We start from the raw sequence: 25,942 nt of genomic DNA on the forward strand, positions 1-25,942 counted from the left end.
ATGACGCCCAAAGTTCTCAAATTTTAGCAATTACTACTGCGAATTTCAAAGGAAATGCTGCCGCTTGGTACAAGCTGAACAAGCGTGAGATTAACGACATGCAAGACCTTATTCTCGAACTGACCGAGGAATTTGTGCCTTCGGATTTGCAAGAACGTCTACGTGATCAACTGTACGCGCTCGAGCAAAAGAATTGTCCAAGCCTAGAGGAATATCTTTCTCGTTTGCGTGAAGCTATCATAAAGTTACAGACATGAGCGAGTTGGGCAAGATCACTTACTTCACACGTGGAATTATGAGTCCTACGCGCGAAGAAGTTCAATACCGTCGCTGTAAAATCGTGTCACAAGCAATGCAAATTGCATTAGAGTACGATTGATCTCATTATGTCCACGGAAAGAAGTACCGTCCTCCGGTCTTCTCGCTGGACCGATCACGCCTGCACACGAACGGTAACCAGCAACAACAATCTGCATCCGCACGTCCTCAAGAGAACGAACCCGAGCCAATAGAAATTGACTCAGAGAGTACCCAATACCGCCGTTCTTCTCCACCAACCTCTTCTTCCCGCAAGAAGAGTCGATACTGCAAGAAGCCTGGTCATGTCATTGAACAGTGCTTCGAGCTAAAGAGCAAGGAGAAGTACACTCGGCAGAACCGCCATGAACAATCTGCTGCAAACTTCGATTCTTCTTCTCCTGCCGCCGCTACCAATGTGTCTACTTCAAATTCAGTCACACCTTCAAGTGACGAAGAAGAAGTTGTTGAAGTGGAAGAATTTTCCACCTCTACTTTGCCAACCGTGCATAGGGAAAACGAACTCATTCGTAAACAACGGACTTGTGAAGGGAAACCTGTCGTCATTATGTTCGACAGTGGTGCCAAATGCAATGTTGTTCGTCTAGGGCAAGTCAACAATATGTCTACCTCGGGAGTTTCACAAGTCACCCGTTTTGATGAAACTTCTACGAGAGCTCGTTCTGTAAAGAAATGTATCGCCACCATAGGTTTTGGTCGCTATCGTTTCCGAAAGCTTCAGGTTATGGAATGGCCGTTAGAATCCGCACATGATGTCATCTTAGGAAAACCTTGGTTTACCAAGTTCCAACCTAACATCGATTGGCGATCGCATGAGTTTTTCTTTCCGTCCATGCGTAATGCACCACCAACGCCACCCCATTCCCTCAGGAAGCCGTGGAAATTGCCGCTATTGATTTCAAACGCAAAATCAAGACAAAGGCTTACGGCGAAGTGTATCGAGTGAATATTTGTGCTGTCACCTCGGGGAGTGATTCGGTTCCCATGCCAATCACCAAGTTGCTGGAAGAATTTACTGATGTCTTTCCAGAAACGCTTCCGGATGGACTTCCACCTTCGCGTCCTGTTGACTTCGAACTGAAAATGAAACCTGATGCTGTCCCAAGCAATCGTGGTCCGTTTCGCCTGTCCAAGGTGGAACAGGATGCACTCGACCTGTTTGTCGCGGAAAAGTTGAAGAAAGGCTGGATCGAAGTCTCTGATCCTCCGTGGGTATCCAATGCCTTTGGGATCCCAAAGAAAGATCTTACTTCAGGACATTAACTATCTCGTTCTGAGTAGGTACGCTCTGGAAACACAACATTACCAATCCGTTGGGTCATTGACTATCGCTACGTGAACTCGCAGTCAATTGTTCCGAATATTCCACTGCCTCGCATCGAAGAAATTTCTAATCGAATGAGTGGTTGTGTCATCTTCTCTGTACTTGATCTAGCTCAAGGATATCACCAGATGCGTATCGCATTCCAGAGTCGCAAGTATACCGCCTTCCGAACGCACTCTGAAACTTATTAGTGGTCTGTCGCCCCTATGGGAATGGCAGGTATGCCTCGCGTATGGTCTAGCCTTCTGAGAAATCTTTTCGCTAAGTATAGCTTTTTTGTTGTCTACCTCGATGACATTCGTGTCTTGTCCGCCAGTGTGGAAGAACATGTTGAGCATTTGCGTACGCTATTCGAAATTATCCACCAAGAGAAACTGTTTTGTCATTTGTCCAAGTGTCATTTCGGTCAAACTGAAATCAAGTTCCTTGGGCACACTATCTCGTCCAAAGGACTCGCCGTTGACACCCGCAAGACAGAAGCTATTGCAAAATGGCCAACTCCCACGAACCAAAAGCAACTACAAAGATTTTTGGGTCTCGCAGGTTACTACCGTCGTTTTATTCGTGACTACGCCAGTCTAGCTTTACCACTTGGTCCACTTGTCAAGAAAGAATACACCTGGGACTGGGGTCCGGAACAAACGAGTTCTTCTGAGCAAATTTAGTCCGCTCTTCAAGAAGCTCCTGTGTTAAAGTTGTCTGACCACGAGAAACGCTTTATTGTTACCACCGATGCCTCCGGGTATTGCGTGGGTGGCGTTTTCTCTCAAGTTCATTCGGGTCAAGATCATCCGATTGCTTTCTTCTCGAAGAAGTTGGGACCTTATGAGGTCAATTGGCCATCACATGAAAAAGAACTCCTTGCCATCAAGTTAGCATTGGAGAAACGGCGTCATTACCTCTATGGTCGAGAATTCGACATTTATACAGATAATACCGCTTGCAAATGGTTTTTGCACCACCCGAAAGCGTCGCCTAAACTGGCTCGCTTTCTGACGTTTTTTGCGCAATTCACATTTAAGCTGCATCATGTAAAGGGTCAGTTGAATGTGGTTGCTGACGCGTTGTCTCGTCCACCTTCAGAGATGACGATGAGCAATGTAGCATGTCACCAATGCACACCGCGTTGCCAAGGTCGTGCTGCTCGAAACAGACGTCCAGTTCCCTACGGTATCCGTACTGTGAATCGATCTATCGTTCCACCAACCTCTTTTGTCCAATTTCGAGGATAGGGGGTTGCTGCAAATCTTGCAGAAGGTTCTGATAATTCATTTGTTCAAATCCAAGTGCTTACCGACAAGTATCGCTTATTCAGTCACGCACAGTTGCCGATGTGAGTGAGGTTATGCTCACCAATGTGACGCAGCAATCGCAAAATTCGAGCTCGCTCGGTTGGTCTGATGAAATTCTTACGGAATTCACCACAGGTTACAGGGTTTGTCCAGATAATGGCGATCGCTTCAAGAATCCGGAAGAGCCTTTTGTCAAATAAAACGATTTGCTTTTCCGCAAGTCACAGACGATGATGTGTTTGTGTGTTCCGCACTCTCGATACAACCGTATTCGAACCTCCATCATTGAACGCTTTCATGATTCCAGCATCGCCGCTCATCCTAGAGCTCATCGAACTTACCTTCGCATAGCGCAATGATATCATTGGCCCACTTTGGACCAAGATGTTCGAGATCACGTGCAAAGTTGTGAAACTTGCACTCGCTGGAAACACAGCAATGCTCGCAAGAATGGTAAGATAATTCCTTTTCCCATTCCTGAATAATGTTGGTCTGTCGTATCTATGGACTTTGTAACAGGATTACCAGACTCCAAGGGTTTTGATGCAATCATGACCATTGTTGACACATTATCCAAACGCCCAAAGTATTCTGCGTGCAATCGTACTGACGATGCTCGGGACGTTGCACACCGCTTCTTCGATTGCGTTGTTTGCCATCACGGATTACCATCAGCGATCGAGATCCTAAGTTCATCTCCAAGTTTTGGTCATCTTTGGCGAAGCTAATGGGAGTTCGTCTCCACATGACAAACTCCTATCGTGCTCAAGCCGATGGACAGACTGAACGCCAGAATTCGGTTCTGGAAGATGCTCTACGCTGCATGGTATCGTACCATGGACGTGGTTGGTCAGATCATTTAGGGACGATTGAGTACGCTCATTCTACCCCTGTCAGCGCATCAACTGGTTTGTCGCCTTTTGAAGTTGACACAGGACGTAAGGCTGAATTCGTTGACAAATCTGAGCACCATGGCACAAGTGCATCATGGTATTGCTGAATATGCAAAAAATTCCAAGATCGACGTCAAGAAATCATTGATCTGGCTAAGAAACACCTTCTCCAAGCCCAAGAACGTCAGAGGAAGTATTACGACAAGAAGAGAACGTCTATCGCGTTCAAGGAGGGAGATATGGTCATGTTGGATACACGTCGTATTCCATCCGCTCATGTGACTCAAGATATTGAAGGAAAACGTGCTAAGCTTGCTGCACAAAGTTGTACCCTTCGAGATTTTGAAGATGGTCAATCCGAAGGTTGCCAAGCTGGAACTCCCGCGAAGCATGAGACGATTTAACCCCACGTTTTTGTGGATGTGCTGAGCTGTTACGTTGAAAACCCATCACGGTTTAAGACTCGACCAATCCCCAAGGCCTCCAGACTGATCATTGATGAAGAAACCGGCGACACGATGCACATCATTGAAAAATTACTTCGAAAACGCCTATTCAATCGCAAACTCGAATGGCTCGTTAAATGGCATGAATTACCCGACCATGAAGCAACCTGGGAGCGTGAAAAAGACATCAAGCATGTGTCGCACTGGAAGGTTCTCGTCGACGATTTCACGAACCATCAACGAGAAGTCAAGTCCCGGAGGATGTAACGACGCTATAGCGTCACGCTAGTATCTCAACTAGCCACTCAGTGGCCAGCCTGGCACGTGCTAGGCTGGAGCAACAACATGTTTGCACCCCACGTTGTAGTTCGAATTCAACTTCAACTATACGCTTTCTTTTTATTTTCAAAATTGTATGAAGTACGGTTCGTATCACGGCCCGGTTAAGGTTAACCGCTATCGGTGCCTAATTTATCGAACTGTCAAGATCTTTCACAAGAACGTTCAAGAATCTTCAATACTTAGTTTAAGAGATAAGAACTGGACTAGCTAGCTACAGGGTATTTAGTGAACTAGGATTCTTAGACCTCTAACCATTTCAATCTCACTTTCCAATTTACCTTCTTCGGGGTACGTCCGTCTACTCCTCAAGCCTCGCCTCGGGTTCCCTGCTGAACCTTCACCTCCCTTCAAGACCTTCGCTTCACGACTCTTTGAGCTTCCCGTTGGGATCTTAGCTCTAGTCGTTCCTTCCTCTGCTCTACTCCGTGACGTCTAGCTAGTCTCACGTAACATCCAATTTATACGGTTCGAAGGGTGTCTCGCCAGCGTATTCTTGTAGCTGGCGAAAACCTTCAGACGGGCAATAAACGCTTTCGGGTCATGAACCACCATCTGCTGTGTTTGCTTGACAAACGGTAGCATCAAACATAAATTGAGCTTGCTTTTGCCCCATTGTTACAAAGGAACTGTTTTATTATTATTCAGCCGTCGGATGTACTACAGTGTCATAGCGCGAAAGCTTTGACTCACTGGAAAAGACGTAGACTTGGAAAGCCTCTTAATACGCAGCACTTTACACTGCATTCATTTCGTGATATCTAAAATCAATTCGCTCTATAATAATATAAACATCTTAATCCACGTAGCTCCTTTCCATTCGAAGTGTAATCTCTTCGATCTCGTACCAGACATGACTTAACTGGTACCTCACAGAACCTTTGAGCTTTTTATACAGGACAATAATGCAGTGCGAATGCACGCAACATCAGCTTAAGTGTCCAGAATCTTAAATTCCAATTATATTTATCGACTTGAGACCTTGTCTGTTCACTCTACAATGTTATCGCTTTAAGATGTAAATTTGAAACGCCATCATTATTTTTCCTTATAAATTTATTGCTCCAAATGCTTTTCAGGTAGTGATAAACGCGGATATTCTTGCATAAGTTGTGATTTGAAGTGCCTCCACTCGTCAATATATGATGACAATTGAGATCGAAATTTTTGCCTCTAGGGCATATAGTGTACAGCCGGAATAGATGTAGTTTCATACCGGCTAAATCAAGCATGACACAAGACTTTAACACAGCCTTATCATATCCAATACAATATTCGGCGAATTGTTCTCTTCACTAATCTGTCATCTGGTGTGCCTCATTAGAACGTTGCCATTAGCACGTGACCTGTTACTGTATTTGCTACGTTGTTACATTTAAAGTGACAGCTTATCAAGATCATCGCCAAGTGATCTGGCCAACACATGCAGCGCTCGGGCTCTGCCAGTATGAACAAGACTAAAAAGACAATTACATAACGTTTGGCATGCAATGAATACTGTGTCGATTGCGTACACTGAGCATGCATTTTTCTTCATACTATGCTTAGATCTTGACTCGGACAATCCTGAATACACTTTGTCTACTACCATTCAATGCTCTCATAGACACCAATGTGCTCTCATTTCGGACGTTAGGCTATGTGCCGGCCACACTATTACACATCAACCGCGGTGAAAATATCATGGAGGGTACGTTAACACGAATATTACTGAGTACGAGATCGAGGAGATGAAGTTGAAACCTGAACAGTTGACAGGGCATGCGGGTTACTAACATTTTAGGTTTCATGTAATGAAACATTGAGATATTGACAAGGCTAACTTCAAGTTAAACATGTCACCCTTTCATTCGAGTGAGTGCTTTTAAACACCTGAAGTGCCTGATATTAAAATATTTGGCGCTTAAAAATTCGTCAGCTCCGTGCCCGACGGACGAATAAAAAGCATCCTCTGTGCAGGGTGCCATGATAAAATAGGTTATAGCTAGTTAATCACTCGAGTTACTCTTTCCAGCCTCCGTTAGAAAATTAGAGCTTTATATCGTTGAGCACAGGCGGCTTTATAATCCTGACAGCTCGTCAAACCATGTATCCAACCGACCACCTAAGGAGTTATCTCGGGCAAGCTTTGTGCCTTAACATTCACGCTGAAGTGTGCTGGTGCAGGATGATGAAAGCATGTGATCCCATCAATATGAATACCTTATGTAATGATATTCACTTTGATTATTCGTACTTACCGCGAAACGCAAAGAATCAGAGTGATGGTGACCTGAAGTAGCAGAGATAAGGAATGTTAGAATGTTGAAATCTACCATTTTTTATTCTGGTGTTATTCAAGCTGACTTTAGTAATACCGAGTGCACATATTTCTTTGCGCCACGAAAAGACTTGCGTATGAAAGGGTACCGACGAGAAAGCGTAAGCTCGATAATTTCAAATCAATCTAGCCGATGCTCATGAGAATTAGATCTATGCTCCGTATCAAGAGGGTTATCATACAGTGTAAAAAGAAGACTAGAGAGAATAACATGTTGAACGCTTTAAATGATGTACTGATTTACGAGGGCATACATCGTAACAGTTAGTAACGCCCGAACGGCAAAATGTTCCAACGATTGACCCCAGAAACTAATTCTGTGTTGACTCGAGCTGTAGTTAGTGCAGGAAACGTCCGAGTTATAAAGGGACACGTTGGTAGTCGCACGCAAATTTTCGAATGATAGAAATTCAGGAGAGTACAGCCTTAACAATTAAAAATTTGCTGCTGTGTTGCTCACAGAGCGTGTCGGATTAAAAGAACTTTTTATTTTCAGTGTTTTCTTGATAATTAAAATTTGAGCTACAGGTGCAAGTTTCAGCATTTTTCGTTGCAAACCGTTAGAGTTAAGCTCGAAAACTCTCCCGGTGATACATACAACCCAAAAAAACTAATAATATCTTAGACCGGCTGCCTGGGCGGTACCCATGTGCGCGTTCTCTGCACCAAAAATATTGGGTACGCTTGATGTGATGAGCGCAGCCGCATCGTAAAGCTGTAAGTAGTCTGATACACGTATAATATCGATAGTAACATCTATCATAGCTTGCTTTATTCGAGAATGTTCCGACACTCGAGGCCTCAATAATTCTCGCTTAGTCCTGGGTAGAATACCGGTACTGTGGAAAGCTTCATTTCTGTATACTTATTTATCCGATGTAAAGTACTTGATACTTACATCTGCCCACCTAAACTTAAATCAGAAAAATTGCAGAGATAAAACGCTGGTCTGATGTTGTGAAAACAAATAAATTGCTCCTATTTATATTGGTATGAGAAGTAAAGATGTAGACAAACTACGACAATAACCATGTGGTAACAGTGGTAACATTTATTAAAGCAGCGGCCTGGTACTGTCGTAATATGTTATGACCCTTCGGACTGCTATTTTTGACTTAGCTTGAAAGTACAATAATATATAGCTTTTAAAAGTTATATTCTGCTGCGAGGAACTATAATACTTTTTGTGGTAATCAACTATTATTATTTTTTGATGTAGCCGAATGAGTAAGCAAGGCCTATACCTGTACAAATGTCTGATTTCTGTGGGTAGGTTATCTTGCCAGCTTCAATACCATCGTAGCATTATTTCGTAATGCGAGATCGTCTTCATTGTCCTACATACGAGCCATCAAAATTTAATGTCAGTAACGAGTCATTGTTCGGTGAGAAGCTTTTTTGTCGTTACATTTTGTGCGATGATATACAGTAACGACAAACGTAGCTTTTCGCAGCTCAGATTCATGTGCACTACCTAAATCCCGCATAAAACGATATGGCTTGCATTAAAATCTGCATTGTTTACAGCAATGTGGTCATATTAGCTCCTTTTTCTGATAAAATGCTTCAAATTATCTCATGAAGGCAGAGACAAATTCACTATGCCTTACGGGTATTAGAATAAACCATTTAAGGGGGGCAGACAGGACTGACCAGGACATCGGTTTATGCGGTGGCGAGATTTTTTTTGACGACAGAGGGTGGCCTAGGGTAAGGCCGTCCGTCCGCCTGCCCACCTGCGAGGCTTTGTAATCGCCTCATTGCTACTTTTGCGGGAGAGCTCCAAGCTTGCATCAAGACTAGAGGGTTCGAAAGCTTTCAAATCCTTAATCCCTTGTCATCATCTTCCGTCCACACACGTTCGTAATAATGGAAGACCAGCAAACAAAGGTGCGTCACTGCTTTTGTTGTAAGTCTAGGTTACATCGAGACTTAATCGCTTTTCGGCTTGAATAGATCTATGTGCCAGACCCAGAAGTAAGTTGGGTAGAGGCCACTATTACAAAAGGCCACGTCGTGAGTGAAACGACTATCGAGGTGATGATTGAGGGAGATTTGGCCGAAGAGGACGCGTCCAAGCAGCCCGAAGCCGGTGTCGTCCGCACAATCGACGTACGCTCTTGTGCCTATCCATTGCTTTGTGATAATATATCCATCTTACTGTTGTATGCGATCTTCTGATTCTAATTGAGTATAGAAGTCCTTGATGCTGTTGCAAAACGAGCTTACGTCAGAGGACGGCTGTGCGGACATGGTGAGCCTAAACTATCTACACGAGCCTGCCATCCTATTCAACCTAAAACACCGATTTTTGCGACAAATTCCTTACACATATACTGGTGCCATTTGCATTGCTGTTAATCCAGTACGTTGCCCATCTGTCCCACTCTCTGTGCATCTACGTCTGATTTATCGTATCACTAACAAAAATTATTATTCGAATTTTCAATAGTATTCTTGGCTTGATATTTATACGAAAGAACTACAAGAACAATATATGGAACGCGATCGCAATGAATTGCCTCCCCATGTTTATGCTACGAGTGCTGGTGCTTTTCAGCACATGCGTGTCTTTGGAGAAAATCAAAGTATTCTTGTAAGTGGAGAATCGGGCGCTGGCAAGACCGAGACGACAAAAATATTAATGTCCCACTTGGCTTCAGCGGGCAGTCAGTCTACAACAGAAGCTCAAGCCAAAGAGGCCAATATTATTGAACGTGTGCTCGATGCTAATCCGCTCATGGAATCGTTTGGTAATGCCAAGACATCGCGAAATGATAATTCGAGTCGATTTGGGAAATTTTCAGAATTACAATTTGATCCACGTGGTCAATTGATTGGAGCTCGTTCTCGCACGTATCTGCTGGAAAAATCAAGAGTATCGCTCCAAGGACTCGGCGAACGTAATTATCATATATTTTATCAATTATTGGCTGCTCCAGAGGATGTCACAACGCAAGTTAAGGTTACAGGATTGGAAGCCAAGGATTTTCCATTTATTAGGCCACATGAAGAAGATTTAAGCAACGGCATTGACGTGAATGCTGGTATGAAAGATGCCAAGCGTTTTCAACAAACTGTGTCATGTTTGGAAACTATGGGAGTGTCGAAAGAGGATCAACTGAGTATTTTTAAGGTGGTTGCTGCGATCTTACATCTTTCTCGATTACAATTTGAGTCAACACCTGGCAATGATGATGCGTCACAACTCACTGCTACACCTGAGAATCAACACGTGAGTGAAGTCGTATCACAATTACTTGAATTTGACGACAATCAATTGCACACTGCGCTTTGTACACGTGAAATGACAGCTGTGGCTGATACATATGAAGTGCCACTAAACGTCTCACAAGCAGAAGGAGCTCGTACGGCATTGGGTGTCGCGTTATATTCACAAATGTTTTCATGGTTGATTCACCGTGTTAATATGTCGACAAGTGCCACGCATGCGACTGTGGCTCATAAGATCTGTATATTGGATATTTTTGGGTTTGAAATCTTTGAAAAAAATTCGTTTGAGCAATTGTGTATTAACTACGCGAATGAAAAATTGCAGCAAAAGTTTACACAAGATGTATTCAAGTCAATACAACAAGAGTATGAAGATGAGGGAATTCCGTGGACACGTATTGAATTTGCAGACAATGTCAACGTTTTGACACTCTTGGAAGGTCGTTTTGGTGTCTTGGCGTTGTTAAATGAAGAATGTATGCGTCCAAAAGGTAGTGATGCAGCATTTGCGAATAAACTAAAGGCCCACTACAGTGATAACGACCGATTTGAATGTCCACGCTTTGCTCGTGACGCTTTCGTGATCAAACATTATGCTGGTCCTGTGCAATACGACACTAACGGGTTTTTAATCAAAAATACGGATGCACTGCAAAATGATTTAATTTTATTGATAAAGAAATCAAAAGCACCGTTCTTGAAGAAACTTTTTCCTGAAGAGCATGTGGGTGATGCGATGACGGGAATTCCTGGTACAAATGCTATTACTGCTGCCAACGAATTGCACGGTCGTTCCGTCATGAAGCGCAAAAATTCGATCGTTGCAGATACGGTGGGTACGCAGTTTAAGAGTCAGCTAAATGGTCTGATGGAGGACATTCGTCGTACAAACGTTCATTATATCCGCTGCATTAAGCCTAATGGCAAGAAGAGTCCGTTGGTGTTTAATAAACTTCGTGTAACGGAGCAGCTTCGATGTGCTGGTGTAGTGGAAGCTGTGCGAATCAGTCGGATGGCGTTTCCTAATCGTGTAATGCAAACAATGTTTCTTGAACGTTTTCGTGGTGTGGCGCTGACAGCAACGACAAATGCACTTGCTGTGCTTACAGCCACTGAGAATGAAAACATAAGTAATGACGAAAAGGTTGCTGCTGCTGTTCGTGAGCTCCTGACAAATTTGATGCCGGACAAGGAGAGCGAGTATCAAATTGGTAAGACACGAATTTTCTTTCGCCAAGGTGCTCTAGAAGGACTAGAAGAGCTGCGTACGCGTAAATTTAACGCCGCAGCTGTGGTGCTTCAGCGCTACGCGAAGAAATGGATGGCTATGGCTGTCTTCCAAAAGATAAAGGAAGCGGCACTTGTGGCGCAAAAGGTGTACCGTGGCCACCGTGCGATGGTGCAGTACAAGAAGCAACGAAAAGCTGCAATTAGCGTTCAGAAATACGTACGCCGCCACCGTGCTCGCCAGTTGTTGGTGCATATGCGCGAGGAATACCGTGCTACTCAGATCCAGAACGTTTGCAAGATGTTTGTGGCAAGGCGTAAGTACCAAGTGAAAGTGAAAGCGATCCGGACGATGCAAAGCGTTGTACGAATGCATCTGGCTGTCAAGGCCTTTTCCGGTCTGCAAAAGCAGGCAAGAGAAGACGCAAAACTTGAAAATCAAATTCAATTGCTTAAAAAACGTCTGCAACAAGAGCGTGAGGCGCGAATTGAACTCGAACAGCAAGCGCAGTACGGTAGCCGTGCTTCAGTTCACATGCGTAGCGAAGAAGCTCTCGAAGATGCTGATTTCGTGATTGATCAACTGCGTCGTGAAAACGCCGCTTTGAAGGAAGCTAATACAAACTTAAAGACATATGGTGTACAGCTACGTAAAGAGAAGGAAGTTATGGAACGAGGTGCGTACGTGAACGGAGCATCATTTGCGGCTGCCAACCAGCGCGCTATGAAGCTGCAGGATGAAAATGAGGCCTTGAAAAGTGAGCTTGCTCGATACAAAACGGGCCATCGCAACTTGAAGGCACAACATGCTGGTGTGATGGAGAAGATCACGCTTATGCAAAGTTCGCTGAGCGAGGCCCTTAATGAACGTCAGACTCTTCGCCATACGGTAGACCATCTGAAGCAACACACTGAACACTTGCAGGGTGAAAACATGGCGCTTGCCAAGGCAAATGCTCGCCTTCGCCTGATTTTGCGTCAAGATCCCGAGTTAAGTCGAAAACATCGCGAAGAAGTACCTCGCCTGACAAAGCTAGCGCTGTCATCGAAGCAGCCACAGCAAAAAGTGACCGTCCAAAAAACAAGTGCCACTCCTTCCAAAGCTATCGAGCTCTCGGAGCCCTCGATGGGTATGCGCGTGCCGCTCTCAACGTTGCAACCGCCTACGCCTCCCACGGATAATAGTGTTTCGGTCACTCAACAGTTATCCCTGCCTATCAAGCGTGCTAACTCGTTGTCTAGCAAAAAGTTTACTCATGAGACGTCTAAGTCCTCTCGTGTGGTCAACATTCGAGAGATCCCCAGCGCCGGCCCGGAAGAGGAGCCAGCTGTCAATGTTCTCTCTCCTACAGCTGAAAATACGGGCGAACGTCTCTCGTTCGCAGAGGTCATTAAAGGTCGAGATCGACGCTCCTCTTCAATATCCAGTACGGGTTCATCGTCGGAAACGTCAACATCGCAAGCTAATGCAAGTCCAGTCCTCACTTGTACGGCAATCCGTCAGCCTACAGGTGAGGATGGTCCGTTAGAATCGCCAGCCAAAGTGATCGGTATTGTGTTGGAAGGTGAGCCTGAGGATAGCAGTGACCGCGTGAGCTTTAGTGTGACACTTGGCATCGATATGGTGGAGGATGCAAAGCAGCAGCAACAACAGAACCAGCGTCTGTCGCTTACCGGAGGTAATATGGTTGTAAGACAAAGTACTTCGAACGGTACCGGAAAGTCAAAGAGCCGCGTACGTCGTGGCTCTTACGACCGTTCGGACAATGATAATGGAAATCGACGTAGTTTATCATCGCGGCAATCGATCACGGGCAGCGTGGAGGGAAATCGCACTCGTCGTGGCTCTTACGACCGCAACGACTCGTATGATGGAATGCGAAATACTTCACTTAGACAGTCGCTTACGGGCGGCAACCACCACAATGGCGGGAATCGCGGGCGGGCTCGTCGCGGGTCGTACGATCGGAACGGCTACAAGAGCCGCCAAACAAGTGATACAATGAGCAACGCCAGTAACAGTAGTGGTGGTGGAGGCAAGCGCATTGAGCTTTAAACTGCAACAAAAATAAGAGGCAGCCGAGCTGAGCGGATGATTGAAATGAACAGCAAAGAGCAACGCGAAGTGTATGGTGCGTAGTGAATATGTCGATAGGGTAGTGGACTCTTGCACCCGCTTTCATAAAAAATGATAGCAAGATGAACGTAAGAAACATTTAATACAAACAAGACGTACTTTAAAGTAAATTTTGTTTGATAAAGCTATGAATCCTATCGACGGTATCTGTGACGCTTGAAATTAAAATAAAGTTGGAGAATCCCACGTTCAAAGACGCTTTTAAAGCCGCGTTTGTGTGAGTATTCCCATTCGCGGTTGACAATCTTGAACGCAATGTCTTGATAAGGTGGACCAGCAGAGAAACGAATGATACAAAATTCATCCGAGTGGGTCTTTTCCAAGAAGAATCGAGGAGCTGTTTGCTTGTCAATAAGGTCGGGATAAAAGAGATTAAATTTGTAGCCCTGTACGACTTTGGGAGGTGGGTTATCACGATCATAGTGCGTCTGATTATATTTGTTCCAGTCGAAGCCTGTCTTGACACGATTAAAGTACCGAGGTTTGCGCGGCTGGTACTTTTCACTCCATCGCGGAACTGTCCTCGAGTCGGCTGTTGTCACCTCCTCTGACTCACCAAACTTCTCTTCCGATTCATCAAGCTCCTTAGAAGCAAACGACTGTTCCATCTCATATGCTACAAGTCCAGCATCACGTCCATTTTCATCCACTACACCATGTAATTTATCATCAGGTGCACGAGCCAGTGTGTCTACAGCGTTCTTCTCGTGCTCTTCCATGAGATCAGCTAGCTTATTCAACATTTCTTCATGTAGTTCAGTCAGTCGAGCACGAGCCTGATAAACTTGAATTTGTTGCGCTACATCTTGCCAAAAGTCGACATCCACTCCTGTCGCCCCGTTACTGACACTGGCAATCGTTTCTTTTACATCACTATTCAGCTTTTCAAGACCTTCTTTATCCTTCCCCTTCAGCATTTCCTTGATACTTTCATTCACCGAATCATGAATAGCCTCTCTATCTGCTCGTCCTTCATTTTGCGACTTTTTCAAGCGTTGAATTCGATCATCACACACAATTTTCATCAATTGCCAAAATTCGGCATTCTTTCCACCATTACCGCTCTCTTCCAGCTCTTCATAAGTACAAATATCGTGCTGCAACTCTGTAAGCTCATTCATCGACAAGATCTCTACAATAGCATGCGGTCGTCTATGTTCTACCTGTATACGTCCAATTTCTTTTTTAAAAAACTCGTCTTCGCCGTTTTTGCCGTGTTTAGCCGATACTAATAGCAAATTCTTGGCTAATAGATCCACAGGTTTTTCTCGATTGGCCCGAATTCGTAATTGGCTACGTACCTTTGCTTGTTTCAAGTGAAATTGCTCTTCTTTTTGCTGCCAATCTTCGTACTGTTCAGCGTCTTTTAAGCGCATTTCTTCGCTCTTTAGTCGCTCCATCTCCTCGCGTTCAGTTTCACGATCCTCGCGACGTTTTCGAGCTTTTCGAATCTCATCCACACGTTGTAGTTGTTGCTTTTTAAGCTCCTTGATAGAAGGCTTACCCTTGCCTTTATCCTCATACTTTTTACCCCACACAAACGGCTGACTTAGACTTGAGTCACCAAACGGATTTGTTTCGTCCGAATAACCTAAACTCGCCAGCATCTTAGCCGATTTTTTACGTGCCTTACGCTCATTACGTGCCTCTATCTCATTCTCTGATTCAGAATCGAGACGCTGACATTTTTTATGTCTCTTTTTGTCGTGGCGGCGCTGCCTCGAACTGCTCTTGTCGTCTGAGCGAGGCATGGTAAGATTTGTATGGTGTCGAATATCACAGTTTGAATTTCGGTACTAATTTTCTATTTTGAAAAAAAATGATAATAGAATTGATTTATGTTAATTTGTTTTTGTAATCTACCAGCACTTACCGATATCATCTCCCGGTATCAGTAGTGACTGACTGATAGGCGGAGTATAATTTACGCATTAATGCTCTTTTTTTCCAAATTTCTTGGAGTCAAGAACAATTAATTGGTTCTATAAGGGTTGACAAATTCGAATCTAATATGGGTCTACTCGTTGAGGGCAGTCCGTTAGACTGGCCAGATGCGCTAGAGTGGCTCCAACATGTACGCACACAGGGCATTGACCAGTTCTTACACATATATCACCGTGTCAAAGATATTGAAGGCGACGAGCTAAAATGGGGCGATGAGCTCGAGTATGGCGTATTTCATATGGACAAGGAGACAAAGCGTGTGCGATTGGCTTTACGTGGCGCTGAGATCTTGCATCAGCTACAGATCAAAGAAAAGAAATCGGAGCAGCATGGTCGTGAACCTGGGAGTCCTACAGCTGCTGTTGGGCCTTACGTAGATGGTTGTAACTGGGTGCCCGAGTACGGTGCCTGGATGATTGAAGGAACACCAAGTGCACCCTACGGCGGCCTTACAAGTGACCTTCGAAAAGTAGAAGACAATATGCGCTTGCGACGTGCGCGATTGCTAGCGTTGCTGAAAGAGGACGAGATCGCACCGTCCGTCACAGCGTTTCCGATGATGGGCGTTGGTGACTTCACTATGCCGTTTAGTCAACCTCACGGTCCTGTAGCTATGTCGGACTATGTCAGCGATGCAGTCATTAATCCACACCCGCGTTTCGCTACGCTTACGAGAAATATTCGGCAGCGTCGTACGAGGAAGGTAGATATTCGTGTCCCAATTTTTCAGGACGTGTATACAGAGGCCAGACAAGTGGAGGAACAAGCGACGTGGAATGCAGAAAGATCAAGGCCAAAGTATGAAACCAAAAAGGTGACGCCAGCTACGAGTCCACGCAGTTCAGCTCCTATGTCACCGACTCCAATGACGGATTCGGAGGAGAATGCTGAGTCGAAAACACCGACACTGTTGACGTCACCTTTGAAACGCGCGGCGAATACTGACCACACAGTAGAGCCGTTTCCAGGCTTTATTCACATGGATTGCATGGCTTTTGGTATGGGCATGTGCTGCTTGCAAGTAACTTTTCAAGCCAAAAACGTGGGAGAGTCGAGGCACCTGTACGATCATTTAGGAGTACTCTCGCCTATTTTGCTAGGTCTTACGGCTGCAACGCCCATTTTAAAGGGTCGGCTAGCTGATACAGATGTACGCTGGGCCACAATTTCTGCTGCGGTGGATGATCGAACACCTCAAGAGCTGGGCGAAGCCCTACCACCTGCAAGTCCAGATATTATTGCGCAGTACGCCAAGATGGCTGGTAATGGCGTTAAACGTTTACCAAAATCACGGTATGAAGGCATTTCAACCTTCATTTGCAACCACAAACAAGGTGAAGACCCGCATACGTCCACAGACAAGTACAACGATGTTAGTGTTCCATACGATGAAGCATCTTACGAGACTCTGATCGAGGCGGGCGTGGATCGGCTCTTAGCGCTTCATATCTCGCACCTTTTTATCCGTGACCCACTTGTCATTTACAAGCAGCGATTGCATTTAGACAATGAGCATGAAACGGACCATTTTGAAAACATTCAGTCGACAAACTGGCAGACTGTTCGTTGGAAACCGCCTCCGCCGGCTCGGTCAAATGTTCCAGGCCCTCACATAGGTTGGCGGACAGAATTTCGCTCGATGGAGATTCAACTTACTGATTTTGAAAACGCGGCCTTTACGGTATTCATCGCGCTTCTGTCCCGCGTAATTCTCACGTTCGACTTGAATTTGTACATTCCGCTATCCAAAGTGAATGATAACATGGAGGCAGCTCATCGTGTGAATTCGGTGCTAGACGAAAAATTTCACTTTCGTTGCCATATGGCTCCACCTGAGGTCGATGATTGTGGCTCTTCGGGTCCATGCCATCTGCATGACGATCCAGACCGCAGTGAGCTTATGACAATAGCTGAAATTATGCTGGGCAAGGGCTCGTACTTCCCCGGTCTCATTCCTCTTGTTTTTGCTTACTTAGACTACATAGAGTGCGACGAAGCCACTAGAACACTTGTTGAAAAGTATATGAGCCTCATTAAAAAACGCGCAACGGGCGAATTACCGACAGCGGCCACTTGGATGCGTCGTTTTGTACGCGCCCACCCAGACTATCGCCACGATTCTGTTGTACCCCATTCGACAGCCTTTGACTTGCTGAATGAGTGTCAGCAGATTGGTGAAGGTCTGAAGCAGTGCCCAGAACTGCTGGGTGAGTTTAAAGTCGCCCCTGTACGAGGGCATGCTGCTTACCATGTGCCACTAAAAAGTAGTGGAGTTGCTACGGAAAAGCGCCAGGCATTACTTCAACGATATTTGACACGTACTACATCAAATGCACACCGTACGTGTGACTGCTAGTCTACAAGGTGCGCTGCAAGCGAAGATCTGATTCGCACTAAACGAATATATATTAGCTTTCATCTTTTTGTTCTTAGATGATTTGGATTCGATTAAATTAGACGAATGCTATCAATACATGTAGATGGGAAGACGACACTCTATTCTTACGAGCATGCCAGTTTTCAGGAAACGGCAACCTGTGCTATAAAGAAAAGTTTTGTAGCTTTAAAAGGGTCTTGCTACGTCTTCCAGACGATCTCGTCAATATCTCTGCCTGCGTGTGACAGTTCTCTCGATAAAACATCAAGTTTTTTCGATAAGTGTCTCGAATCTAATCTTTAAAGCTGCAGCGTCAAGATAACGTATAAGTTCTGCAATGGAGGACGGACCTAAGCCACGCAATCCACCACCAAAGGTCAAAAGAGCTAACGCACCATCGGCTCCCGCCGACTCTTCCGATGATACGTACGTAGACCAGGATTACGAATCTCCAATTCGTCGAGGTCGCTACCATGCTAATCGACAAAGTGGGTCACCTCCTATGACACCAACGTACTCGGCTACGCGTCAAGTGAAAGTGCCTATTGTCGATGCTGAACCAGAGACTACGATTGGTGCAGCCGTGAAGATGAAAGGTGAATTGAGTTTTGAACGTCTATTACGAATCGAAGGTGAGTTTGAAGGCAAATTGAATTCTAAGGGATCGCTTGTCATCGGATCACGTGGTGCCCTTTTTGGAAATGTTGATAACATGAAGGAGGTGTTCATTGCTGGTGGCCGAATCATCGGTAACATCAATGTCGAGAAGATTTCGGTGCGAGACAAGGGTCAAATTTTCGGCAATATTACCGCCAAGACTATTAAGATTGAGCCAGAGTGCATCGTTGTGGGACAGTTAAATGTAAACCCACAAGCACCGGAGAAGATCAATGATAAAGGCGAGATTGTGAAGGTCGACGTATCACATGGTACGTCTCAAAGCTCATAATGGAGAAGGTCGAGATTACTGCTCAATAGAACATTAGAGAGTAACGGGACAACTATAATAAAAATCTTCGCATAAATCTCTTTGTTCTATACCCTTTAATTGTTGCGCTGTATGTAACACTCTGGTTTACGTAGCCTTAAAATTTCCCAGGCCGCTTTCTACCCGTGAATTTGCTGTCTGCCTTCACCTTCTTGCCTTGTTTGCGATAGCGCTCCTTCTTGGCCAGCACCCAGTCCTTATTCTTGATAGAATCACCCTTTCCTCGACGATTCTGTGTATATAGCAAAACAAGCAATTGAGTCGACCTGAATATCATGATGAACGCATAAAATGTAAACTATACAGCGACCGTACGCGTTGGATCTTGCCGCGTCCTTCGTACGTGACCTGATTAGCATTGACTCCTGTTCCAAGACCCTGCGGTACTTGCTGCTGCGTAGTATATCCAGCAAATAGGCACAAAAAAAATTTCTTGGCCTTCGCACTGTTAGGAAAGTCAATAACAAGACCGCCAGAGAATCCGCAACGCATAGCAGTGCCTGAAATCTCTTCCATCTGTTCGGGCGTCTCTGGGTAAAGTTGCAACACAGCGCGACTGCCAGTCTTCAAACACGTGTATAGTGAAGTAAAAAATCGCGTCAGACGCTTTCGTGCCGTGTGCTCTTTCTTGTCCGAATAGCAGAGCCATTGAATAGCTGATATACTGATGCATCCATCGAACACACCAGGACGAAACGGAAGACCTCCACCCATATCTTGTAATAACACATCACCACTGCTATCTCGCTCAGAAGCGATGTCCAACATGTCTTTGCTGATATCCACGCCAACCCAAGCGTGACCGTGTTCCTCCAACGCCACTATGCCCATCAAAACTCGAATAGTCAATTGATTGTCACGTGGACGAGAAGTCTTACTAGTAATAATTAATTGACAAACCTCCGCTCAGTCCACTTCCACAGCCAACGTCTAATACAAAAGCTTCTTTGCCCTCGGGCAAGTTTAAGAGTTCAATGGCGCGATTTGATAACTCTTGCTGCACCTTCACAATTCGCGAGCTCGAGTTGTACTTGGCTGCTTCTTTTTCATCGTAATAAAGCTACAATCAATATGCAATGCGTGGTCATGATGGAGTAAATCGATTGCAAAGCTTTGGCTGCTGTACGTACTTCTGGCGGAGAGATGTGCTCAGGACGACTCATGCCTGTAATGTGTTGAGTTTATGTCTTATTACTTCAGAGAAATGTTAATTCCTAATATCATTTCTTAAGACAATGATACAATCAGTGCTAAATAAGGCTAACGATTATTTCGGCAGTATTTTAGTTACATTTCATATATATTTCGGGTGCTTTATGTCTGTGGTAAGGCTGGTGTTGATGGCAACTTTTCAACTGGAGTAGGAGCTGGTGAGTTGGCAAAGTACGGATGTTTTAATGCCTCTGCTGCAGAAATTCGATCAGTGGGATTATATCTTAGCAGCTTGGCCAGAAGATCCAAAGCGTCTTCAGACGCCGCAGAGAAAATTGATGCAAGTGGAGGAGCTGCGCTTGGAGTAAACTCTACATAATTAGCCAACGAACTCATGCCGGGCCACTCTTCTTCAGTTGGTGTACCAAGTGCATGAAAAATCTTTCCAAGTTGATCTAGCTCATTCAAACCTGTTAAATATGGGACTCGTAGCATTAGCTCTGCAAAAATACACCCAGCTCCCCACATATCCACAGAGCCGCTATACTCTCTCGCACCAAAGAGCAGCTCAGGCGGCCGGTACCAAATGGTACAAACCATCGACGTCATATTTCGATTTGGGCTTCCATATATTCTAGCCAGACCGAAATCACCAATCTTGACGTGACCGTCAGGCCCAATAAGCAAGTTGTCAGGCTTAAGATCGCGATGCAGCACGTAATTCTCGTGGCAGTAGGCGAGTCCTCTAAGTAGCATCTGCATATAAGACTTGATATCAGCAGCCGTAAGGACCACCGCCTTGTCTTTGATGATGTCATCTAGATTACTTGGTAACAGCTCGAACACGACATTCATCGTATCGTTGGCAACAAATACATCGAGCAGCTCCACAACGTTCACGTGCTTCAGTTCTGCCTGTAATTTAACCTCTCGCAAAGCCGTAAAGTCGACACCATCCTTAAATTTACCACGTTTAAATTGCTTAATGGCCACACGACGTCCCGTACTCTTCTGCACAGCAGCGTACACAATACCGAACGTACCCTCACCTAAAACCTCTCCACGATCGTAGCGCTCCATTTAGCTTCAATTTGATGTGGTGTACGCTAGATGCAGATTTCATTCTATTTTAATCAGCCTTACTAAATAAAATATCTCAAAGCTAAAAAATACTTCAAAACGGTTTATTACCGTTAAAAACGCATCCTGCCTCTTGGGAAAGAGCGCGTCGTTTCAGCCAAGATCCTCAAAGCATTGAACACCTGAAATTATTCATTCTCGAATATCCTCCCCAGCAAGAAACCCCGAGTAAGCTTCTTCAACCAGCTTCCTCGTTGTTTTATTAGCTGCAACTTTCGCCGTCTTTTATTCTCTTAAACTTTATATCCCGACATCTTTCATCATGCGTGAAGTTATTTCGATCCACCTCGGTCAAGGCGGCATCCAGACAGGCAATGCATGCTGGGAGCTTTACTGTTTAGAACACGGGATTCAGCCTGATGGCCAAATGCCCAGTGATAAGACCATTGGTGGCGGAGATGACGCATTTAATACGTTCTTTTCCGAGACTGGTGCCGGCAAGCATGTCCCGCGTGCTGTGCTGGTGGACCTTGAGCCTAGTGTCTGTGATGAAGTACGTACTGGTACGTACCGTCAACTGTATCATCCGGAACAAATCATTTCGGGCAAGGAGGACGCCGCGAATAATTATGCGCGTGGTCACTATACTATTGGTAAAGAAATTGTTGATCTGGTGCTCGATCGTATCCGTAAGCTGGCCGATAATTGTACCGGTTTGCAGGGTTTTTTGGTCTTTAACGCCGTAGGAGGTGGAACTGGATCTGGTCTTGGGGCTTTGTTGCTCGAACGTCTATCGGTTGATTATGGTCGCAAAAGTAAATTGGGCTTTACGATCTATCCGTCGCCACAGGTGTCTACAGCTGTTGTGGAGCCGTACAACTCGGTTCTATCTACACACTCGTTGTTAGAACACACAGATGTGGCTGTGATGCTTGACAACGAGGCAATTTACGACATCTGCCGTCGTTCGTTGGACATTGAGCGGCCGACTTACACTAACTTAAATCGACTGATTGCCCAAGTGATTTCGTCGCTTACAGCATCGCTGCGCTTTGACGGAGCGCTTAACGTTGATGTTACAGAGTTTCAGACGAATTTAGTGCCATACCCACGTATTCACTTTATGCTTAGTTCGTATGCTCCTGTCATTTCAGCCGAAAAAGCCTATCACGAGCAGCTGTCGGTGGCTGAAATTACTAATAGTGCGTTTGAGCCTGCATCAATGATGGCAAAATGTGATCCCCGTCATGGTAAATACATGGCTGCATGTCTGATGTACCGTGGTGATGTTGTACCGAAGGACGTTAATGCAGCGGTTGCTACGATTAAGACGAAACGCACGATTCAATTTGTTGACTGGTGTCCTACGGGATTCAAGTGTGGTATTAATTACCAACCACCTACTGTGGTGCCAGGTGGTGATTTGGCTCGTGTTCAACGTGCTGTGTGCATGATTTCAAATACTAGTGCGATTGCTGAAGTATTTTCGCGAATCGATCACAAGTTCGACCTGATGTATGCCAAGCGTGCTTTTGTCCACTGGTATGTTGGTGAAGGAATGGAGGAAGGTGAGTTTTCTGAGGCTCGAGAGGATCTTGCTGCTTTAGAAAAGGATTATGAAGAGGTTTCTGCTGAAACCGCTGAAGGTGAGGGCGAGGAGGAGGAACTTGGTGAGGAGTATTAGTTGGAAGCTAGCTAAAAGTTAACAAGCTCTCAATCTGGTAAAACGAAAATATAATATAAGCCTTTAAAACTTTATGCCATCGCATACGTACACTTGTATATATCACGTAAATTTTGTATCACACATTTTTTGTCAATTTGGTAGATGTCGATGGGTGCCTCATTTGATCCCAAGGTATATGAACGGTCAGATCAACGGTTTCTGCCGTGGTGCCTTTTGCTTTGTCTCACATACATATAACCAACTATTTATCTGGTTTGGAAAGCAGGTTTAATTCATTGCTAGAAGATTGTAGTGCCGTTTTAATTACAGTAAAAGCTTATTTCTGGTGCAGTTTTTCCAAAATAATAAGTCAAGATAGACAGGACCAAAATGGTTCAACAGGTTGACTGTTTGTGCAAAAACCGTTATTCTTTCTGTTTTGACGACAGGTCGACGCGTATTAATATAACCCCCGTGTCAACGGATTGACGAGCATTTGACGCGTTTTCGATCGAATTTCTTCTCTCAGCAACGGACGTGGGATCAATCCGACGTGTGGTGAAAGAATATCATAATTTCATTCAATTCTTAAAGTGCTACGAACAACACAAATCGACCTTCGAAAATGGATGTTTCGTTTTATGGAACAACTGACTTAGCAGTGGATGAGCGGCATAAATATCGGAATAATTCCAAACGCCGCACTTTTGTGAAATGGAGTTTACTTGGACTTGCAATCTGTGGTATCTGTAGTTTTTTTGCTTTGATTAAGATCTCAACAGTACATGATGATGGAGTGGTTGCAATGATGAGATCACGAGCTTACAAGTTAAAAAATGCTTTTGCAGAGGACGCAGAAGTTACTTGTTTTCAAAGCTGGTATGTTGACAATACCACGCGAATGATGGAATCTGTGAGCGGATTGAAGTGGAAGCGTGGCGGTTTAAAAAACACAAATTCGTACATCAGCATCGATTTAGACATTCGATTTCAAGAAATTATGGGATTTGGAGGTGCATTTACTGAGGCCGCAGCATTGCAGTTCCAGAAATTGCCATTAGATAAACAAGAAGATGTGCTTACACTCTATTTTGACGAGGAGTTGGGCAGTGCGTACACATTTGGCCGCGTTCCAATGGGCTCATGTGATTTTTCGATTAGTTCGTACAATTTTGATGATGTTCTGAACGATTCAAAGCTGCTGCACTTTGATATGAGCGTTAAGCGTGATCAAGAAGTGCTGATTCCGTTTATCCAACGTGCTTTGAAGCGTCAACCAGGATTAAAACTATTTCTGGCTCCATGGAGTCCACCAGCTTGGATGAAACGCGGTAACGCCAAGTATACCCCGAGCATGCTTGGTTCATTGGATCCTGTGGGTTTGAAAGACGACGTGCGCGCGCCGTGGGCGTTGTACTTCTCCAAATTCATTTCTGCGTACAAACAACACGGAATTTCATTTTGGGGTCTCACTCCTCAAAACGAGCCTGAGTTTGCCGCGCCGTGGGAAGCATGTATGTATAACGCATCGTATCAGGCAGAATTTATCGGCGACTTCCTTGGCCCCGTTCTCAAACGTGATCATCCTGAGGTTACGCTCATGGTATTTGACCATAACCGTGCTAGTGTGCGACATTGGGCCGAGACAATTTACAATCACCCTACTGCAAGGCAATATGTTGGTGGTATGGCTTTTCACTGGTACGACTTGGAGCGCTACATGGATGGAGTGGCGTATCACGAACGATTGAACGACACGCACTACATTGATCCAAATCGCTTTATGCTAGCAACAGAAAGCTGCAATTGTCCTGGTGTTGCATTCGGAGATGCTGCCTGGTTCCGTGCTCAACGGTACGGCCACGACATTATGACGGATTTAAACAATAATGTCGTCGGGTGGGTTGATTGGAATCTGTTATTGGACCACAAAGGTGGACCAAACCACCAAGGCAACAACTGCGATGCCCCCATCATTTTGACGGAAGACGGCTCGGATTTTAAGATTCAGCCCATGTATTACTTTATCCAGCACTTTTCGAAGTATATTCCTGTTGGTTCACGTCGTGTTAAAACGCACGTAGCTGCTCGTTTTGAGAAGCCCGGTGATGCTCAGCTCATGTGGTCGTATCCTGCTGCTCTTAGTTCATGTGATGGTAGTGCGCGCCAGTCGATGCACATGACGGATGATGGCAAGATTGAAGTGACGGGTTCTGGTTTCTGCGTAAGTTTAGTTGATACACAGTGGCAAGGCAAGGAGATTCAAATGGTTGAGTGCAAGTACACGCAGCAGACGTGGACGTTTGAAGAGCTTACTAGACGCATCCGTGTGAATGACCTTTGTTTGTCACTGAATCATGGATCAACTCAAAATGGTGTTCGAATCGTCGCCTATCCTTGCCAAGCTGAAATTGTACCTTACCAACAGTGGACGTTTAATCAAGAGGACGGCACGTTGCGTTCCCAGGCTTCAATGATCGATCAATGTGCGACGGGAGGGTACTCATTTGTGCAGGCTAGTGCATTCGTGACTCCTGAAGGTCGCAAGGTGCTTGTTGTGCTGAATGAAAACACGGAAGCAGCTGACTTTGAGATTCACGTCGGTGATATGGTACTAGATACTAGCTTTCCTAAGGGCGCTATACGTACCTACATGTGGATGTGAGGGTCAAACACGATGGACAAAACAAACAATAAACTGATATATGCATTTGATATACGAAGTAGCTGGTTCCATCACAAGTAGAGCTAACGCTTTGAGCAAAACATTGACTCGTTGACAGACCATACGGATTAATCAAACACTACGACACTGATTAGCGTAATTCCGGCCACTTCATAACATATATAATACTTTAGTTCTGAAAAATTTAGGTATTCGATACAATTTGTCGATCATCAAGCCGATATTCGCTCTGCAGGCGCTGAACAACTTTAAGAGCGTGCAACGCTGAACACGATTGATCTATACACATTTGACTGTTGGCGAGTACGTTCACGGCATGACCATTCACTGAGCTGAACAAACTAATTTGTTTTTCGGACCACACTGACACTGGATCAATATCTTTGATTTCAATCATCTTGACAGAGGCCAGAGCTGACTATCGAATCCAGCCCTAAAAATTAGAGAGCATTTGAGTGATGCGTACTTCCTCTGTCCGAAAATATAAGCGGTGCTGCGGGGATTGACCAATATTAAGCT

The 25,942-nt window shown here is 44.8% G+C and overlaps 13 protein-coding genes across 13 annotated transcripts; 9 read left to right on the forward strand and 4 right to left on the reverse strand.

The window, feature by feature from the left end:
* Window positions 1-98: 98 nt before the first annotated feature.
* PHALS_08344 (retrotransposon protein) lies at window positions 99-1,264 on the forward strand (the record flags this gene model as incomplete). The annotated part of the gene is made up of 3 exons (XM_024723675.1): window positions 99-172; window positions 235-340; window positions 401-1,264. The coding sequence occupies 3 exons, from the start codon at window positions 99-101 to the stop codon at window positions 1,262-1,264; spliced, it is 1,044 nt and encodes a 347-aa protein (XP_024574628.1).
* Window positions 1,265-1,302: 38 nt separating this feature from the next.
* On the forward strand, window positions 1,303-1,833 carry PHALS_08345 (retrotransposon protein; the record flags this gene model as incomplete). Its single annotated transcript, XM_024723676.1, has 2 exons — window positions 1,303-1,530; window positions 1,600-1,833. 2 exons carry the CDS (start codon window positions 1,303-1,305, stop codon window positions 1,831-1,833), a joined length of 462 nt encoding a protein of 153 aa, XP_024574629.1.
* A 2,072-nt stretch (window positions 1,834-3,905) lies between these two features.
* PHALS_08346 (uncharacterized protein) lies at window positions 3,906-4,231 on the forward strand (the record flags this gene model as incomplete). The annotated part of the gene is made up of 2 exons (XM_024723677.1): window positions 3,906-3,914; window positions 3,986-4,231. The coding sequence occupies 2 exons, from the start codon at window positions 3,906-3,908 to the stop codon at window positions 4,229-4,231; spliced, it is 255 nt and encodes an 84-aa protein (XP_024574630.1).
* A 1,471-nt stretch (window positions 4,232-5,702) lies between these two features.
* On the forward strand, window positions 5,703-6,799 carry PHALS_15298 (uncharacterized protein). Its single transcript, XM_036407361.1, has one exon. It carries the CDS (start codon window positions 6,103-6,105, stop codon window positions 6,286-6,288), a length of 186 nt encoding a protein of 61 aa, XP_036263069.1. The 5' UTR covers window positions 5,703-6,102; the 3' UTR covers window positions 6,289-6,799.
* A 2,002-nt stretch (window positions 6,800-8,801) lies between these two features.
* Window positions 8,802-13,449, forward strand: PHALS_08347 (myosin-like protein; the record flags this gene model as incomplete). Its single annotated transcript, XM_024723679.1, has 4 exons — window positions 8,802-8,822; window positions 8,889-9,044; window positions 9,130-9,297; window positions 9,385-13,449. The coding sequence occupies 4 exons, from the start codon at window positions 8,802-8,804 to the stop codon at window positions 13,447-13,449; spliced, it is 4,410 nt and encodes a 1,469-aa protein (XP_024574632.1).
* A 215-nt stretch (window positions 13,450-13,664) lies between these two features.
* PHALS_08348 (Cactin) lies at window positions 13,665-15,281 on the reverse strand (the record flags this gene model as incomplete). Its single annotated transcript, XM_024723680.1, has 1 exon — window positions 13,665-15,281. One exon carries the CDS (start codon window positions 15,279-15,281, stop codon window positions 13,665-13,667), a length of 1,617 nt encoding a protein of 538 aa, XP_024574633.1.
* A 260-nt stretch (window positions 15,282-15,541) lies between these two features.
* On the forward strand, window positions 15,542-17,954 carry PHALS_08349 (gamma-glutamylcysteine synthetase; the record flags this gene model as incomplete). Its single annotated transcript, XM_024723682.1, has 3 exons — window positions 15,542-17,366; window positions 17,451-17,813; window positions 17,887-17,954. 3 exons carry the CDS (start codon window positions 15,542-15,544, stop codon window positions 17,952-17,954), a joined length of 2,256 nt encoding a protein of 751 aa, XP_024574634.1.
* Window positions 17,955-18,188: 234 nt separating this feature from the next.
* PHALS_08350 (polymer-forming cytoskeletal) lies at window positions 18,189-18,800 on the forward strand (the record flags this gene model as incomplete). The annotated part of the gene is made up of 1 exon (XM_024723683.1): window positions 18,189-18,800. The coding sequence occupies one exon, from the start codon at window positions 18,189-18,191 to the stop codon at window positions 18,798-18,800; it is 612 nt and encodes a 203-aa protein (XP_024574635.1).
* Window positions 18,801-18,936: 136 nt separating this feature from the next.
* Window positions 18,937-20,002, reverse strand: PHALS_08351 (methyltransferase wbscr22; the record flags this gene model as incomplete). The annotated part of the gene is made up of 4 exons (XM_024723684.1): window positions 18,937-19,071; window positions 19,155-19,660; window positions 19,740-19,899; window positions 19,970-20,002. 4 exons carry the CDS (start codon window positions 20,000-20,002, stop codon window positions 18,937-18,939), a joined length of 834 nt encoding a protein of 277 aa, XP_024574636.1.
* A 151-nt stretch (window positions 20,003-20,153) lies between these two features.
* PHALS_08352 (cmgc cdk cdk7 protein kinase) lies at window positions 20,154-21,071 on the reverse strand (the record flags this gene model as incomplete). The annotated part of the gene is made up of 1 exon (XM_024723685.1): window positions 20,154-21,071. The coding sequence occupies one exon, from the start codon at window positions 21,069-21,071 to the stop codon at window positions 20,154-20,156; it is 918 nt and encodes a 305-aa protein (XP_024574637.1).
* Window positions 21,072-21,393: 322 nt separating this feature from the next.
* PHALS_08353 (tubulin alpha chain) lies at window positions 21,394-22,755 on the forward strand (the record flags this gene model as incomplete). Its single annotated transcript, XM_024723686.1, has 1 exon — window positions 21,394-22,755. One exon carries the CDS (start codon window positions 21,394-21,396, stop codon window positions 22,753-22,755), a length of 1,362 nt encoding a protein of 453 aa, XP_024574638.1.
* A 607-nt stretch (window positions 22,756-23,362) lies between these two features.
* On the forward strand, window positions 23,363-25,402 carry PHALS_08354 (gh30 glucocerebrosidase glucosylceramidase precursor; the record flags this gene model as incomplete). Its single annotated transcript, XM_024723687.1, has 2 exons — window positions 23,363-23,480; window positions 23,586-25,402. The coding sequence occupies 2 exons, from the start codon at window positions 23,363-23,365 to the stop codon at window positions 25,400-25,402; spliced, it is 1,935 nt and encodes a 644-aa protein (XP_024574639.1).
* PHALS_15299 (uncharacterized protein) lies at window positions 25,401-25,933 on the reverse strand. The gene has a single exon (XM_024723688.2). It carries the CDS (start codon window positions 25,818-25,820, stop codon window positions 25,608-25,610), a length of 213 nt encoding a protein of 70 aa, XP_024574640.1. The 5' UTR covers window positions 25,821-25,933; the 3' UTR covers window positions 25,401-25,607.
* Window positions 25,934-25,942: the final 9 nt, after the last annotated feature.

This window comes from Plasmopara halstedii, assembly GCF_900000015.1.
Source record: "Plasmopara halstedii genome assembly, contig: Scaffold_322, whole genome shotgun sequence".
Taxonomy (NCBI): domain Eukaryota; phylum Oomycota; class Peronosporomycetes; order Peronosporales; family Peronosporaceae; genus Plasmopara; species Plasmopara halstedii.

What these genes read in the sequence shown, in the direction of transcription:
- PHALS_15298 (XM_036407361.1), top strand. Translation starts at nt 6,103, where the DNA reads ATGAATACTGTGTCGATTGCGTACACTGAGCATGCATTTTTCTTCATA.
- PHALS_15299 (XM_024723688.2), bottom strand. Translation starts at nt 25,820, where the DNA reads ATGATTGAAATCAAAGATATTGATCCAGTGTCAGTGTGGTCCGAAAAA.